This window comes from Hydra vulgaris, chromosome 04, assembly GCF_038396675.1.
Source record: "Hydra vulgaris chromosome 04, alternate assembly HydraT2T_AEP".
Classification (NCBI taxonomy): domain Eukaryota; kingdom Metazoa; phylum Cnidaria; class Hydrozoa; order Anthoathecata; family Hydridae; genus Hydra; species Hydra vulgaris.
In genome coordinates, this window is record NC_088923.1 from 30383858 (window position 1) to 30403368 (window position 19511).

The following is a 19511-nucleotide window of genomic DNA, read 5'->3' on the forward strand; positions in this document are numbered from 1 at the left end:
TAATAAAAACATAAAAAATAATAAAAACATAAAAATAATAAAAACATGAAAATAATAATAACATAAACTAAATAGTAATAATAATAAATAGTTATTAACATAAACTAAATAGTAATTACTATTTAGTTTATAACATAAACTAAATAGTAATAAATATAAAAATAATAATAACATAAAAAATAGTAATAACATAAAAAATAATAAAACATAAAAAATAATAAAAACATAAAAAATAATAAAAACATAAAAACATAAAAAATAATAAAAACATAAAAAACAATAAAAAACATAACAAATAATAAAAGCATAAAAAATAGTAATAAGTCACAACTCACAAATCACAACTAAATAGTAAGGAGTCCACAGATAGCTGTGGGGTAAGTGCTGAACACCTTAAACACTCTCATAATAACAATCTTTTTTTCGTGGCTCGCTAATTTTTATAATGGCATTTTAACGTATGTTAAGGTTCCAAAATATTTATCAACTTCAACAATTATTCCACTTGTTAAGTCATATAAAAAATCTCTTAATAATCCGGATAATTACCGTGAAGTTAGCATTTTACCTATCTTACCAAACTTCTAGAATATTTAATCTTGCATTTATGTCCTAATTTAATAGTTAGCCACTCCCATCAGATATGTTTTAAAAAAAAACAGTTCTACACTCCACGCAGAATTTTTATTGAGCGAAACCATTAAGCACTATAGTAATAATAGTACGCCATTATATATGTGCAGTTTAGAAACAAATAAAGCGTTTGATACTTGCAACTGGGATTTGCTATTTGAGAAGCTCTACTTCCAAAAAAAATTACCTCTATCTGTAGTACACACAATCTAATCGCCATATCTCTCTGGTACTGCTAACGTATCCTATCATGGAATTACCTCAAATCTTTTCAGTCTGTCACAAATGGTGCGTCAAGGGTCTATTCTATCGCCACATTTAAATAGCATTTATACTGAAAATATCCTAAATGAAATCGTCTCAGAATGTCAAGTAGGTTCAATAATAAATGGTATCTATACTGGTGTAATTGCATACGCAGATGATGTAATTTTGCTATGTCCAACAATCTCTGGTCTGCAAGAACTGATTGACAGGTTTCAAACATATGGAATATCAAACTTTGTTAAAGTAAACACTGAAAAAACGGAATTTCTGATTTCTGGTAAAAGTTCGATTCCGAACAACGTTGTTCAAATTAACGGAAGCTATATATGTCTCTAAAATAAATTAAAACATCTGGGTTTCCAATGGGATAATGGTAAAAACAACATGAAAATTGCAACACTTCAAAAAACAAATCTAAATGAACGTATAACTCAGTTTCAATAGCTCTAATTGACAGTGGAATTTGTTACTGCCAGCCGTCAACAATAGTTTATTTATACAACACTTTAGCAGTGCCAAAGCATATGGCCTTGAACTATGCAACTTTGATATCAGTTTCCTTCGAAACATAGACGCCGTTGGAAGAGCAGTTTTAAAATCATTTTTTGGTATTTCAAAATATAGTAAAAATTACCTGCATTCTTTTTTTAAAATAGAGGATATTTCAACTATTCTAATTCGAAATAAAGCTAATCTGTTTATCAGGCTGATGAAAAATCAAACTTATTACTCACTGATAATTAATCAATTACAGTCAACACAAAATAAAAAATCATTTACAAATGAAGTGATTTCTATATGTAAAACTCTTGGTTTAAACTTCCTTCAATACATGATAGAAGGGAAAAAAATAATTTTACACTACCTCAAGAAGCAAGCTGAGATTATAGTAATATTAAAAGAATCGTTCCAGTTATCGAATTAAAAAGAAAAAAGAGAAACATTTAAAACTTTGATTGTGGTGAATATTCCTAAAATAGAACTAACCGTCTAGTTATTAGCATTAAAGGCTAATGATTGAGAGAGCCGTGCTCTCTTGACGTAATTTTACTATAAACTGTAATAATATAAGTTACTTTACCTGTATTTAATTGTATTACTGGGTGTTTAAAAGAAAATAATAATAAAAAATAATAAAAACATAAAAAATAATAAAAACATAAAATTTTTTATATAGTTTCCTATAACTATATAATTTTACTTTTTATTTTAAATAGACTAATAAATTTTTGAAATAATTTTAAGTTTGAAAACATTTTTTTATTATTTTTATTACAATTTTTTTTATACGATTTAATATTATAGTTTACTTATGGACCTTTATTATCAGTTTTATTATTTATAATTGGGCTGGTTGTTCTTTTAACTTTAATAATATTTTTGTATTTTAAAAAACAAAAACAATTTATTTTAGGTGTCCCAAGTTATCTGGAAAGTGATCCAGATTGCATAGAACCAGCTAACTATTTTGTACCGTTTTTTAAAGCTGAGATGGGACCTTCTTACGAAGATTACAATACAAACTTTCACGAGTCACGGCCAGGACATCACTTGCAGGTTATTTATTATAAAAACGTCTAAAATATAGCTTAAGAATTATTCTGACAACAAATACTGTTCTAATTTTTCAAAGTAAAAAAACTGAGAGGCAGAAATTACAGATAAACTCAGAATAAAAAGTTTATTTCGTTTCTTATTTACATAAAATTTATCTGTATTGAATTATCAGTTGGGTCAATCAAAATTAGACGGTAGAAAGTAAAACTACTTTCAATTTGAAGTTAGGTGCACATAGTGCATTAGTTTGTGAAACAATTTTAATATGCATATGATTTTTTTGATGGGTGAGCAAAAAACACTGTAAGGTTTGTGGAGTATTAACTGCAATACCTAGTTAGCAAAGACTAAAGAGCAGACTAAAGTAACCACCACCCTTGAAAAACATGAGAACAATGTGTTATAAGTTGATCATATGCATAACACATTGTTGTTACTTAACAAATAGCAAATGCGTTGATCCAATATTGGACTAACTAAATTGTGCTTCTTGGTACTTTTAGAGCATAAAATTCATTCAAATTATAACAAAGTTCATAAAGTTGTATAACATTTTAAAGGAACATTTTAAAGAAACCTGTTTATACGACTGAACGAAATAAATAATAAACTATAACTTGACTTAATTTAAATGTTCAAATGATCATTTGAAACTTTTAATACTTTTATAAAAGTAAAATTTCAAAACCAGTTTTCGGATTTCATGAACAAATTCTATAAAAAAGTTGTTAAGAAATAAGTTCCTCAAAACGAAACCAATATACTAAAAAAAAAAATTCTTTATTTTCATAATTTTTTTTTACTCTTTTTTTTTCCTTTCTTTACTTCATACGTCCTTTTTTTAGGGGGAAGATTAATAAAGTTGTCCTTGGTACAAAATTAAACTTTACTAATTTAGGTATTTTATAGATAACTGATATATTTTATATACACTTAATATATTTGTATATATTTAATATATTCTATATATTTTATATATATTTAACCCTATATTGAATGAATTTAGGTTTTGAGTATAACTTCTACTTCAATTTGATATAGAAATAATTTTGAAAATATTGCAATTTATAAAACTAATAATTCAGTCTTGATGTTGGTCGTTGCATTTTTGCAACTATGCACAACCAAGCAATAGTTTTTTATAAAATGAACATAATGCTAAATATATATATTAATGTAATAATTACACAAGCTTACAAAAACAATGACAACAGTTACATTGAATAACAATAATAAAAACATTTTGAAGACTTTTGTTTTTGATTTTATTGAAACAAAGTTTTTGAAAAACAAGGTATATATATTATATATATATATATATATATATATATATATATATATATATATATATATATATATATATATATATATATATATATATATATATATATATATATATATATATATATATATATATATATATATGTATTAGATTTTTTAATGGCCAAAAATGCACTAAGTATTTACAAACCAAATATTGTCGTGTAGAAAAAAAGAACACTCACAAAGAAAAACAAGAAGTTTAAAATATATTAAATAGTTTTATACTAAGATATTTTTATTCAACATCAAACAAAAAAATAGTTACAAAATTATGGGGCATGAAAGTTTTTAAAACAGTTTGATGCTTTTGACAGACATAATTGCACATTGCATTTCTCACAGAGTATAGAAGATTCCTTGTTTGTGCAAAGTTACTTGCAAAGGAATGGTGGTGAACCAGTTATCAAAGTAAACTTTATGCCAGACATCCCTAAGAATGTCTTGGACTGTATTTTCGTAATTGGACATTGGACTGTAGTTTCGTAACAACTAAGCCGGTGAATTTTCAAACGCCCTTTCCAAACGAGCGTAACATGGAGCATTGTCTGTTACAACGACCAACATTGTCTGTTACAACATCCACTCGCTACAAGAATCTGCTTTAAATGATCCTCTGCAAGTTTCCATCACGACGATAATTGTTGTTGATACAGCTGTAATAAAATGTATGTTTGCACCTTTTGAAAAAGGTATTTCCATAATTTCTCTTTTCCCCTGTTTGGCAAGTCTTGCGTTTTTCTACAAAAAAAGGTTAAAATTTGTTTCGTCCAACCAAGTTATTTGATGACCATTTGTGTTGTGTCCGTTAACGTTCCTAACATATTAAGCTCTTTTTTATTTGTTCTCATTACTACTCATTGTAGTAGGCTCCTTGTGCAATTTTTTAAAATGAAAATAGTCTGCCTTTGAGGTAATTGGCAATTGTGGTTGTGCTGACGCTAATATTAAATTGTCTTAATATCCTTGTTTTAATGGCCACAATGTAAACTGATAATCACTTTCAATCCATGTTAGTGTTTCTTCGATTTGATTATCGGTTAATTTTTTAGGTTTAAAACCAACTCTTCCAATAAAATTTAAATTTCCGCTGCGGACCCAATTGCATGCTGTCTTATATTTAACACCTAAAGTTTGCGTCAGAGTCACCCAATTGTCGTTTTGTTCAGCACATTCAATTACTCTTCTTCTATCATTCAATGAAGATAAAACATAATGTTTTCTTTCAATTTGTTCAGTTGTATGTATTTCATGTCTAAAAATTGGACAAGGTGATTCTGGTTGTTCCAGAAGTGGATGTAGGGTATCCTGGGGCAAAGCGAGACACGGGACAAAGTGAGACATTTAGGTTTTCTAGCTTTGTACAGAATTTTTTTGAAATGATACAGTAACTTTTTTCTATTATAATAAAAGTTTCATATTTTTTTTTATGTTTTAAAGTAGTTTCCATCAGTTTTTTGCTACAATATGACATTTAAAAGTTGGTTTAAAGCTTACGAGATGCGTCAATTTGATTAAAAAATCAAAATTATTATTATTTTTTTTTTGTGGAAAAAATCCACGTATGCTGCCATTTTTTACAACAGAACAAACATAGTATTGAGTTTGTAATCATTTATTTGTTATCTTTCAGCTGCCATTTTTCTTTTTATGTCAGATTATTTTGTTTCAAAGATGTTTAAGAAATACATAACTTCACATTTACGGGGAAAGTGCGACAGCGCTAGTTACTGAAAAAGTCGTCAAAGTAAACGTTTACGATAGCAAGTTTATAAACTTGATATCAGCATTTTATGAATGAATTTTATGTAAAAGTAAAACATAATTTTATTAGAAACTTTAAAAGAATATAACATAACTTTGTTGTCATTTAGTAACCAAAAATTTTTAAACGAAAAACTACAAGAGAAAAACTAATCAAGCTAACTGGAACGAAGATGACATGATAATGCTATAATAGCAGTAAAGTTGATGCAGACGTCTTTAAGAAAAGCTTGTAAAAAATTTTGTGTCTCAAAAGATTCACTAACATCGGCGTGTTATAAAGGCTTCACTTGAATTTCAAGTTGAAAGTAGTTTACATACTAATTTACTAAGGAGATTTAGAAAAGTGCTTCCTAATAACCAAGAATAAGATCTAAATAAGTATATTAAAGATATGGACAATTCATTTTATGGTCTCTCAATGATGGATATTAGATTGATAGTATTTGAGTTCTGCAAAAAAATCAAATTCCAAATCCTTTTAACAAATATAGTAAATTAGCAGGAGAAGACTTTGCGCAAGGCTTTTTAAAACGCTATTCTGAGCCATTAAAAGTTATCTCATCTTCAGGAAAACGGTGTGTTTCATCAGTGACAAGTGGGGAAAAAAGAGTCACAACAACAATTTTATGTGCATGTAATTCTGTTAGTCGTTATGTGCCACCCATGATGATATTTAAGCGCAAAAAAAAGAAATTATTACTCACAAATAATGCTCCAGCTTTATTTGTGAGTAATAATTTCAAGGAACTATTCCTTGAATAGTTCCAATTTTAACATTAATGCTCAGAAAATGATTGGGTTAATACTGATTTATTTCTTGAATATATACAATATTTTGTTAAACATGCACGATGCACCTTGATCAACAAAGTTTTACTTATATTTAACGGTCATCGTTCTCATACCAAAAGCTTAAAACTTATAGACTATCCTCGTAACAATGGATTGTTTTTTGCTATCACTACCACTACACACAACTCATAAACTTCAACCATTGGACCGTGGATTTTTTAAGTCTTTGAAAACCTTTTTTAATTAAGCATGTATGAGATGGATGCGAAATCATTCAGGAAAACGAATACAAACTGAAAATCTTGGAGAAACATTTAATGAAGCATATTTAAGAGCTGCTAATAAGGAAAATGCTATTTCAAGTTTTAGAGCAACTGGAATTGTCCCATTTAATCGGTATTTGTTAGAAAATGAATATCCAAGAACATCTTTGAGTGATAATAATAATAGAATCAGGTTATCCATACCTCATGAAATTCACTTTGAACGCGATAACAAAAAAGAAAGTAAAATTTTATAGCAGCCATAGTTGACTACATTAGAATTAACGAGTCATGATAAATTTAAGTTAATTGTAAGCTTTTAAGAGACCACTGTTACTTCATCAAATTTTTTTGAAGATATACTTCAAGTTCCAAAACTTTATCCTCCAAAAAAAAATTAGCTGAAAAATCTCAGATTACAACTAGTTCACCATATATTTTTTTTATAGGCAAATTTTTTTTACTGGAAAAGAACAATTACAATAAATTAAACAAAAAAATATAAAAAAAAACAAAAAGAAAAGAAAATTGAAGAAATGCTTTATTGAAAAAGATGTAAACAATGAGGAGGAATGGTTTTATCCAGTTTGTTAAGGGAAATGGTGCAATGGTACCAAAATTGACTGGATAGCTTGTTTTGTACGTACTGTTTGGGTACATGAAAACTGCACATTAAATAATGTTTGCTTTTTATGTGAATAGATTTTATTCAAATTTTTTGACTAACATGAAACTTTGCACATGCATTTTTTTTATTGATATTAATTTTTTAATTCGTATCATGTTTTTTGATTTAAAAGGAAAATTGCTTTTTTGTTTTAATATTATAAAATGATACCTTTGTGTTTTTATTTGCATTCTTATATATGATCAGATCAAACTGATCAAAAGTCTGCTTTAATTTTATTGAAAATTATATTTTTTTTTCAAATGATATCTGGCTCATTTTGCCCCAGGTTTTGGGGAAAGTAAGACAGGGTAGTTGTTGTCATTTTAAATTTAATTTTGTACCAATCCAACAACCTATCACCACAAATATTTAAGAGATCATTTGACACATAATGTTCTAGTGGCTAGAAAAATTTCTTATTGTGAAACGTGATTCCTCTCAAGTTATGAACATTCTCCCAAAAAGTATCTTGTTTTGCCCCAGGTTACCCTAAGCAAATTTGATGAAATTAACGTTAGCACGGTTTGAATTTAATAACAGACTTTCTGTTCATAGTGTATTAACAAATAACACAACAATCTTTCAATTCCATTACTGAATTACTATATTTCTGGTGCATACAAATGCAAAATTTGATATTATCAACTTATTAAAATGCATGACCAAGAAGATCTTTTATAATGACCTTTAAGTTTACATTGTAAATTCACAAATACAAATAATATATTCTCATTTAAATATTTCAATTTCTTAATTACAACTTTTGTTTTTCTAATTACATGTTGCAGTTTCTTATTTACATGTTGGGTTTCTCAATTAAATTTTAAAATTTCTTAATTACATGTTGTGTTTCTTAATTACATATTGCGACTTCTAAATTACATGCTGTATTTCTCAATTACATTTTACTTTTCTTATTTACAACTTTCAAGTCCTCAATTACATCTTGAAAAGGTGTAGAATATAAAAACAATATAAAAAAATATAAGAAAAACATTTTAACTCATTATATGTTCGTAAACCCTAGTAAGGAAAATACTTTCCTTACTAAAATAACTGACTTAAAACCAATAAAGAGTAAAAAGAAAGTAACAATCGGATTAACAAGCAATTATTGTTAAAGAGGTCAGTATTTTTGTTTTGATGTATCCAAATATATTTGAAGGATTTTGATGGCCTTAATTCTCACTCTATATAAAGACAATATGCAAGTATGCATGTTTCCAGCGCCAAAAAGTCACCCACAGCACTGGTATAAACTTTAGACCATTAAAAGCTAAAGACGCGGCCTTAACTATATAACGCTAATCTAAAAATGAAGCCAAAAAAAATTTTGCGCAGTGACCTCAGATTGTGGCAAAAGAACTTTTTTACGTCCAGCTGGCTCTTGCATTTATTTTTTTGCATTTATTTTTGATTAATTTTAATCATGGAGCATACAATTGCACAAAAGATATAAAACTGGTACAGATATGTCATTTCACGGATACAAGTTTATACTTTTACAATATAATATTACAATAGTAATAAATAAATAGTTTTAAAGAAATAATATAATAATTACTATACTTAGAATTTATTAGAATTTATCCAAAAAAAATATATTCTATATATTTTTAATAAAAGGAATTTTCCTAAAAAATGATGAAGTAATGAAAAAGCTGCGTCTATCATTTTTAATGGTCTAAGGTATAAACTATGCAAACATTGTTTGTGTAATGTTAAAAAAAAAAGCAAGTTAGAACCTCTCTATCGGTAACAGAAGCATTTTGTACGTCTAATCAAATTTAAAGATCGCTTTGCTTATACAAACCTTCTAATTGAAAAGAGTATTCTTAATAAAATGTTTACAATCTTCTTTTAATTATGTTTAAATATACGTTAGACTCCGATATCTTTTATTATCTTTGATATCTCTTTATAAGATACGTTAGACGATATCTTTTCATAATTTAAATATGATCAAGAAGTAAAAAAAAAATTTTCAGCTTTGTTCTTAGACAAATTTTGGTCTGAGTCACAATTTTGCTGTTTATATTGTTACAAACATCGCTAGTCTATTTCCTACTATTTTAAATATTAGGTTATATTTTTATTACTACGAGCTAACGCGTCAACTTGTGACAATTGGAGCCGGAGTTTTTAAACTTAATTTACCTGAGTCGGAGTGGGAACCGAAGACGGAATCGGAGATGAAGCTCAAGTACAAAATAAAACAGTTTGCACAAACCGTATGAAATAATACATAAATGATCCAGTAATTATAAATTATAACTTATATTATAATTTATAAAATTTATCAAATTATAAAAAGTTTGTATTATAATTATAAAATTATAAATTATAAAAAGTTATACAATTATAAAATGTTATAAAATATAATTATAAAATGTTGTTGACAACTTGTGAATTAAAAATCTTAAATGTTATTTAGAGCTTTCAACTTTTCAAAGCCTTATACGTTACTATAATAAAATATGTTATTTGGAGTAATTATTTAGTTAATTTTTAATTTTTATAACAATAGATTCAAGGATTTCTTGAGAATTTTCAAGATGCTTGTGGTGGAATTTCAGGTTGGATTAACGACGTGGTAGATTACTATCCATCTTTTTCTGAAGGTTGGGGCTTATATGCAGAAAATCCTTTACTTCTGCATGATACAAAGATAATCAAAGATAATCCTCTTGCTCGATACGGTACTCTGAAGTGGCAGGTAACGCTTATTTTACAAAAAAAAAAAGTTAAGTTTATGTTTTCTCTTGTATATGTATTAAGCCAATTGAAAGGAAATATTGGTGCTTTTGTGTTTTAAAAGCGTCATGGACCTTTCAATAGAACTTATTTATCTTCACTTTCAATGGAATTCTTTAATTTCCACTTTAAGAATTTTAACCTTTTCCCAGTTTACAAAACTCTGAACTTTATTGGTTTAATAAACCTTGCTCAAATCACCAAACTTTTAAATATTTAAAGACAACGTTTAAAGCGCTCTATATGCAGTAACTCATTGTTTCAAAATGAAATTAAATTCCTTAATTATTATTCTGATTCGCTTACTAAGTATTGCAATGCTTTGCAATACTAAGTATTGCAAAGCATTGCAATACTTAGTATTGCAAAGTATTGCAAAGCGAATCAGAATAAAACGGTTCATGAAGTTCAATAAAATTCAATTCGATTCTTACTTCTCCATACAGTATTACATCCGTGGACACCAACATTATCTCCCAAATTAAGAAAAAAACAAGAAAATATATTAAGTCGTTTTCAAATCAAATTCTAGTTTAAGAAAATTAATAAAATCTAAAAACAAATTGCAACACAATAGCCAACCGGTTGGCTATTGTGTATAAAATCCAGGTGCAACCTGGGACTTATTTAACTATAAGCATATATATATGTACTTCATTTCGCCAACGTTTTGCCTACGCTGCTTTTTAAGCAACGTAGGCAACACGTTGGAGAAACAAAGTACAAATTAAAACCTGAACTCAACAACATCTAAAAATCTTAAACGAAGGAAACACTATCAGTTTTCCATAGTCACACGTTTTAAACTTTGCACGAAAAAAATGAAATGGAGGAAGGGGGAAGGTTGAAAATTTTAATGTAGACATAGAAATTCAATTAAATGGGCCTTGAAATATAGAGACATTAATCTTTCCCTTCAAACTGCGGAAGTAATCTTGATAATGGGTAATTTGTTAAAACTAAAATTTGGGCTTCATTTTCACACACACATACACACAAACTATTGTGTAAATTATCATGTTGGTACTCTCGAGTCTGACTGGCTTGTTCATTGGAACGTCAAATCAATTATGGTATACCATATGTTACTACAGCATGATATAAATTAATTTTATTAAAAGCATATTCTCGTATATTATATATACTATATGTATTAAATATATAGATGTAGTAAATTTCTATCCATTTCTTATTGCCAGAATGTTTGTCATAAAAAAAATCTGAAAAATGTAAAAATTTTGTCATACTTGTAAAATATGTAATTATTCTAAAATATATCACGATGGGCAGAAACCCACCTTGGTATATTTTATCTCACCGTAATACTATTTTATTCACAAAAAGTTAATAGGGGAGACCGGAGCTAGTTGCCTCAAACTCAACGTGCCAACCCCACCACAGAGTAAGTTAACGCAAAATTATAAAAATGATTATTAATGTATTATTATGTGCAAAATATATATAAATTGTTTTACTAATTGGTTTTGGTAATAATTCTGAGCCAAAAATTTTATATTATTTTAAGATTTGTATACTTTTAGATTTGATAAGTTTGTATACTAAGGCAAAACCCACTTTTTTCTAGGTAAATAAGTCCCAACAAATTTTTTTTTAAATTTTTTTGTAAAATATAAATTTTCTTAATATTCTTAAAATTTTTTCTAAAAATTTTCCATATAAAATTTTCCATAAATTCTATGAGGTAACTACCCCCGTGAAAAATTTGCCAACTTACTACAAACCCCTTTTCAATAAACAGTCTATAGATCTTGATAACTAGAGACTGAATAAGTGGGAATTTCATAAGTACGAACTTGCATAAATGCGAAGCAGTTGCAAAAACTGGTATAAGTGCAAACTTGCATTAGTAACTAACTGGCATAAATGTACCAAAAGAGTTGGCAAACATTGGAATAAGTGCGAACTGGCAAAAGTGCGAAGCAGCTGTAAAAATTGGCATAAGTGCAAACTTGCATAAGTGCCCCAAAAGAATTTGCAAAAATTGACGTAACTGTAGACTTAATTCCAAACTGGCATATTTGGGAAGCAGTTGTAAAAACTGACATAGGTGCAAATCGGCATAAGTGCGAATTGGCATAAGTGCACCAAATAAACTTGCAAACATTGGCATAAGTACAAATTGGCATTATTATACAATAACTTTCTTATATGACTTACTGTTTTTTTTGTAAAGTAAAATAGAAGTGGTGCTTCAAAAGTTACGTTTTTATCCAAAAAAAACCATAAATCCGAATATCTTCGATGCGCGTGCGCGAACCCTTATAATACTTTAGTTAAGGATTAAATGGTTAATTAACAAGTTTAAGTAATATCTGGCGATTTCGGTGTAGGGCTCTAAAATGAGATTATGTTAAGTTAAGTTGAGGTAAGCAAGGACAAGTGCAGAGTACTTCATGGAGGCGTGAACTTCCTAGTTAAATGCTCTTCTGTGGTGCTCTGCGATAAGACTGTCGGGACTTCTTAGAGCACCTTAAATACCACATTAAACAAAAAAAAAAAAATGCTCTTCGTCAACTTACTTCTGCTGATAAAAGGAAAGTATTATTTTTTTTCTTTCTTAGATTTGGCGAGCTCTACGTTTAATAGCGGATGTCGGTTTCCATGAAGGAAACCTAACACGAGATGACGTTACAAAATTGTTTTCAAAATATACATGGGACGAGTCTGACACAGTTATTAAGGAAATAACTCGTTACCAAGGTTAGTATAGTTACAGAAATTAAAGGCATAATAATTAAGACAAAGTAATTTTTGAAATATTTAAAATAATTTTCTCGTTATTATTTCGCTTTTCTGAGAACAAGGTATTTTTGTAAAAAGTTTTACTAGTATTAGAACACGTCAAAAATGAAGAAACCTCGGAAACTTATTTTGTTTTGGGAACGAATTGCGATTCAGATAAATTTGTTTTCCAATTAGTTTTTTTTACCAAGAAAAATTGATTGGAAAAGTTCCGCTCTACCCCATAAGTTCTTTTTAAGTGTCTTTTCTAAATCTTTTTCTAAGTCCTTCATTTAAAAACATTACCTTCGTTAAAATTTTTCCACTTTATAAACTTACTTAACTCTTCTTAAAAAAATTAATTTTATGTTTATTTTTCTAGGTACACCAGGTCAAGCAACTTCTTATATGATTGGTCAGCAAACAATAATTGACCTACGAAGCAGTATTGAGAAACAGCTTGGCGATAAATTTGATATAAAAGAGTTTCATTACCAATTGCTAAAACAAGGCCAATCTCCCTTTCATTTCATTTTAAGCTACATGGCTTCTTACGTAAAATGCAAATTAGACAAATCTAGCCTATCAGATTGCAATGTTATCTTAAATCCACCAAAACCTTCATTCCAATTTGTTGATATTAAACGTAAAAAAAAATTAAAAGATATTAAAGCACTATTTCGTTTATTCAAGAAAAAGAAACATCATTAACAATATTTAGAATTATTGGATTTTTGAAATTTTAAATTTATTAGCTAAATTGATTTTTTATGAATAATCTTATTTAATTAAAACTAATTTTCTTCCTTGTGGAAAATTACGGGCTACTGGACTAGACTCAGATGTTAGAGGAAATTTCCACTGAGCTCCATTGTTTTTTAATCCTATATCATATATTTTTTTTAGAAAACTGAGCAGACAACGTGGAAAGGATAAATTTTAACAAAAAATTTTTAATATTTATTTAATGAAATAACAAATAATTTAATAATTGAAATAAAAATTAACTCAAATTAAAGCAAACAAACAAAAAAATAATTGTGTAAAAAAATTTTTCATCTACAAATTTTTTGTATTGTTACTTTTTTGGTAAACCTTTTTCACGATGTTTTTGGTCAAAAAGTTTTAATTTACAAAAGTTTTTTAATTTTTAAATTTTAATTTACAAAAAATAAAAAATAATAATAGTAATCATGGTTTTAATTTTTTATTCTTTTTTTGTTTTGTTATTGAAATCGTACTGTAAAAAATGACCAGCCTGCAGCCGTATTCACTTCTCTACGTTAAAACGGAGAATTTGTCTTTTAAGAAAAAAACTCTAAACGGCCGGTTTTAAAACAGAGTGAAATAAATGATCCTGCCATTTAGTTACAAACTAAAGTCAGCTTTAGTTATAAAATAAAGTTTTAACTAACGCTGAAGATGCTAGTATCAAAAATCTGGCGAAAATTTCTTAGATTTAATAACAAAATTAGTATTGAGAGAACTCGTATTTATTGATGTTTGTATAACAAGTCAATTCAACTCTCATATGAGATGTCGTCATATAAAATATATATACATTTTAAATGATGACACAAATATAAATACTTAGGAGATTCGATATCAAACAGTAAGAAGTGCATTTTAAAACAGCTCAAGGAGATTCGATATCAAACACAAGAAGTGCATTTTAAAACAGCTACATTTTATATTTGCTAAAGCTAACCTTATTTTTAAAAGTTTAGCTTAATTAGAGTTTATCTTATTTGCCAATTTGGCTAATAAGATAAAGGTTATCACATGGCTATTAATTACTGTAATTTTTTTAAAAAAAACTTGCTTTATGGTCTATGTAATCCATAAAACTTGCGTTATGGTCTATGTAATCCACAATTACATGCATTTGATCTGAATTTAAAGTATCTATAATGGACTAGTGCTCACAAGCCATTAGTAAAACATGGCGCTTCTTTACTTCTTGTGGTAATTCGTTAGTAACAATACTTCTCATAGTTAGTGTTGCAAAGCAGTGAGAACCTTAATACAATCCTTTTTTGAAATCTGACATATTCATTTGAAAACTTTTGACTATAACATCTTTATTATCTTATTATCTTGACTAAATAAATAAATTTGAATATATGTGAGTATATATATATATATATATATATATATATATATATATATATATATATATATATATATATATATATATATATATATATATATATATATATATATATATATATAATATATATATAGGTAAGTGACATGAAATTTTTAAATTAGTCAAATGCTAGATTGTTATATATCATTGGAAAGAGCTTCATTACACTATTTTAAAGGTGAAAAAACTATTAAAATAGAAAAAACTAATAAAAACTTGGTATCAAAAGAAAGGTCTTAAAAAGGAGAATAAGGATACATAAAAGAGGTATGCAGGGCGTTAGAAGGGCGTCTATAACACCCTTTAATATATTCAAAATATACGTCATTTAAAAAAAAAAAATCAATTTTTTATTGAATTTTTTTTTTTTCTTATACTTTATATATACTATAAAATATTATTTTATATCACAATATACATTTAAACGTGTTGAAATGTTTATTAGGGTGCGGTGAATCTTAATTTTTTAAAAAAGTCATTTAGCCTGGGCGTGCAAAAAAGACTTATTAAAAATAAAAACTATTACTTTTGATTTACTACATTAAAAATGAGATCTTTTAACTAAAAATGAAAAAATGTGCTTATTTTTATTAAATATTTTTTTTTATTTGTTTTTTATGTTTTATTTTTATTAAATATTGTTTTTATTTTTATTAAATACTTTTTTTATTTGTTTTTTATAAAATGACTTTTATTTTTGAAACTTTTTATAATTTGGCATTTGAGAACCAACATAACATAATTTTGAAAAACTTTTTTTTTAGATAGTTTGCTAGAGCATTGATATTTTTTAAAAATAATTCTGATGTAAATGGACAACCTCTGCAAATCCAGGCAAAATGAATTCTACAAAAAATGAAAACTCACCACACCCTGATGTTTATATGCTTATACCACAATACACCTTTAAACATGTTCAAATGTTTATATCCCCTCCCCATATGCCCGGGTGTATGGCGGATCTCAAGAACTCATAAATAGGTACCTAGTTGCAAGTAAAAAGATTTTTTATATATATATTTTTCCCTGAAAGTGCAAGGGATTATTAAAAATTGCTGTAGCAAATGCATGCTATTTAACATGAAAAATAACATTATTGACCTCTGTCCAAGCCCTATAAGTGTAAAAACATGGACGTTAAACCTAAATTAAAACAAAAAAAATCCTCTATATTAGGTGCAAAATCTCCTCTAAAATCCTATTTTTCTTATGAAAATTTTATGTGGCCACCCTAATAATTACTTTTTAATGTTAGAAAAATTTAATGTTTTGATTATTAATTTATTTTGAAAAAAGGTTGTTTCATTTAAATTAAATATTTGAAAAAATTATTAATAATCATCTAGCAGTAGGGCCGTCCCGAACGGGGAGTGTAGGGGTGTCCCACCACTCCCAAAGCTGTCATATAAGCATTTATGTTGACACATTTAGCAAGTTTTGAACTATAGTTGGATAATTGCAAATATTAAGGACCTTTTTTTGTGTGTGTGTCTTTAGTTGGCAAAAAATACATACAATTCCCCCCCCCCCTCCCCATGAGAGACCACTTCGGGACGGCCCTTGATGCAGATTCACAATTTTTGCGTAACTCTTGCGTAGCTGAGCAAAAGTTACAAAAAACTTACACAAAATATTTTTTGCGTAAGGTAAAGTTAAGGTTGCGCATGAGTTACGCAAAACTTGGGCAAAAACTTAGGCAAAGACTAAATTCTAATCACAGCGGAATAGTAAACCTTTAGCATAAAAGTACAAACTCAAAGATATATTTGTTTAAAAACAATGTCACGTCACAAATAGGGCGGGGAGAGATTGTTTAAAATGTGACATATACAAAGAAGAGAGCCTAGCAAAAAAGTGTTTCGTATTATTTGAATAGCCCCATATAGCATATACGTGCAATTACTTTTAAAAATAATAGCATATATAGCATAAACATTCTTTCAATCTATTTTGAGTATCTATTAGCAAAATAATTGAAATAATTAATAATTGGATTAAAAATGGAACAAATAAGAGTCGGTTGGTTTTTTAAATGAGATATCGATTATTGACAAAATGCTACACATCTATTATTTAAAAAAATAAACATTTCAAGCACTCATTAAGAATTAATTCGGGCATGTTTATTCAAATCCAAATGGGTAATATAAATTGTATTATCCTGGGCTTATATAAGATAATTATTCGGCTTCCTGTATGATGCCATCAGTAAACCTGCTGCGAACCTTATTTGTAAACATTACTGGCTAAATAAACTAGCTAAAATATACAAAAAACTAGCATTTAAAAGAATTTTTTTTTCTATTTTTAATATAAAAAGAAAAAGAAAAACAACATGAAATTAATATTTTGAAGCATTATTTTGGCGCCCATACTAGTCCTATAGTGCCAAAAAAGGTCTGGGTTCACACCTGATCAGATAATGCAACTTGTCTTGCATTGCTTCAGGAAGTTAAAACAAAATACTTCAGTTTCGCAAAAATTTCAGGTTCATAAAAAAGTAGAAGTGCTAAACTAAAGTGTTTTTTTTTTAACTTCTTGATTTCATTCTTACTTCTCATACCCTAAGGTACAAGAAAAAATCATGATAATTGTTAAATTTTCTTTTCAGTAGTCTTGTTTTACCATATAATTGACTTGAATCAAAAACACTTTTAATTGCAATAGGGAATGACAGTTTCATTAAATAAATAAATTGCTTCAATAAATTCAAGAAATACATTTGATTGCATTCTAGTATATTTGAAACTATTTATAAACAAAATTTCTATTGTCAGAAATATAAGGAACATTTTGAAAACATAAGCAAAAATTCAACAACTTTTCCATAACATATTATGAAAAATACATTGTATTTTTCAAAATATGTTATGGAAAGGGTTTCAATTATATTAATTAATAAAAGTTGAGTTTAAATTAAAACCCACTTGTTTTTTATAAGTTTTTTTCAGTGATATTTCTGATTGAGAATTTATGGTATCATATTTGCAAGAATAAAAACATGATTTTTATATTTGATGGATAGCGTAAGGTTAATTCTGTGAATCAGGTACGTGCAGTATAAAAAAGTTTGACTCTTTGACAGAGCAAGTATTGATTAAATCACAACAACAAGTATTGTAGTATGTTTTTAAGACACCAAATACAGTAAAATCTAATAGCTACAACCAGTTTGAACAATATGCGGTTATCTCAAGAGTTGTAATACTATTTTCAACAGCAACATATAATAATTCTACTGAATTGTGAAAAGCGCTATCACTCCATTTGGACTAACTGGTGGATCAAGTAACTTTTTATGGAATTTCTGCTCTTTGCAATAACAAACTACAACAATGAGATTTCATATAGAAATACAAAAAAAAGATCTACCAAAACAATTTAAACTATTACAGAATATGTTTATAGAATTTCTATTTATTTCGTCATTTTACACATTTTACAATGTTATCTATAAATTTAAACAAATATATATAATTACAAGCTGACTGGGGCAAGTAGAAGTCAAAATGACTTATCATCAAGTCCCTTCGTGAAATACAAAAAAAAAATACAATTAAATTTTACATCTTCCAATATTACATAAAAGAGTGAAATTAATAAGTTTAAAGAAAAAAAAAAAAAAAATTGGTTAGAAATTTTAGAAGGTTAAAAAAGAACTTAAAGTTAAAAAAAGAAGAAATTTAAGATAAAGTTAAAATATAAAATAACAAATAAAAAATTACAAATCTGTACATATTCGTATACATATTAAAGACAATAAACAAAAAAAAAATTTAATTCGCTTCATATGCATATACATATTCAATACAATATTAAAATTAAATAAAGTACATAAAAAATTAAAAATACAAAATTATTTCGATTTTTTAAAAAAAAATGAGAGAATGTACGTAATGTTTATATTTAGTAAGTGTTTTTTTATAGTTCTTTTAAATGTAGCAATAGATTTTTTTTTTTTTCATATTTTCGTCAAGAACCGAATTCCACAGGCGTGGTCCCCGGCATATAGTCGAGAAGTCAGATTTTTTGAGTGATGTTAGTGGGATGTAGTAATTACTCATTGAATGTCTTGTTTCATATTTATGATTAATTCGAGTGAAACTTTTAAAAAAATATTTTGGAATCATTTCATTTTGAAGTTTAAACATAAATAACAAGTTATGGTATATATTTAGTTTGTATACATTTAGAGCATTTATTTCCTTGAGTTACGGCTCGGCACTTTCGTATCTACTTGCGCCCAAAACTAATCTACTTGCTTGCTTTTGTTTTGTATTAATAATTTTTAGGAAAGATAAATGATTGTTTGCCCAGGCAATATTACAATAGTTAATATGACTATGTATAAATGAAAAGTATAAATTTTTTAAACATAAATTGTTTAAAAGATGTTTTGTCTTGTACATAACCACCATGGTCTTTGAAACTTTGTTCTCGATTAGCTTTATTTGGCTTTTCCAATTTAAATTCTCATCGAAAATTATTCCTAGTATTTTCATTGAAAAAACTTATTTTATTTTAATATTGTTAATTGTTAGTTCAGGTAATTTGAGTGGAAGGCTCTCGGATTTAGATGACTTAGCAAACAAAATAT

General features: G+C 27.3%; 1 protein-coding gene across 2 annotated transcripts in view; it reads left to right on the forward strand.

Annotated features, from left to right (window-relative positions):
* The window catches only part of LOC100210725 (uncharacterized), a 30414-nt gene extending 16855 nt beyond the window's left edge, over positions 1-13559 (forward strand). For both annotated transcript variants that reach the window (XM_065796040.1, XM_065796041.1), the window contains 4 exons: positions 2315-2457; positions 9797-9985; positions 12606-12744; positions 13148-13559. In XM_065796040.1, the coding sequence (XP_065652112.1) occupies positions 2315-2457; positions 9797-9985; positions 12606-12744; positions 13148-13476 (800 nt within the window). In that variant the 3' untranslated portion in view covers positions 13477-13559. The remainder of the gene's footprint in view (positions 1-2314; positions 2458-9796; positions 9986-12605; positions 12745-13147) is intronic.
* Positions 13560-19511: the final 5952 nt, after the last annotated feature.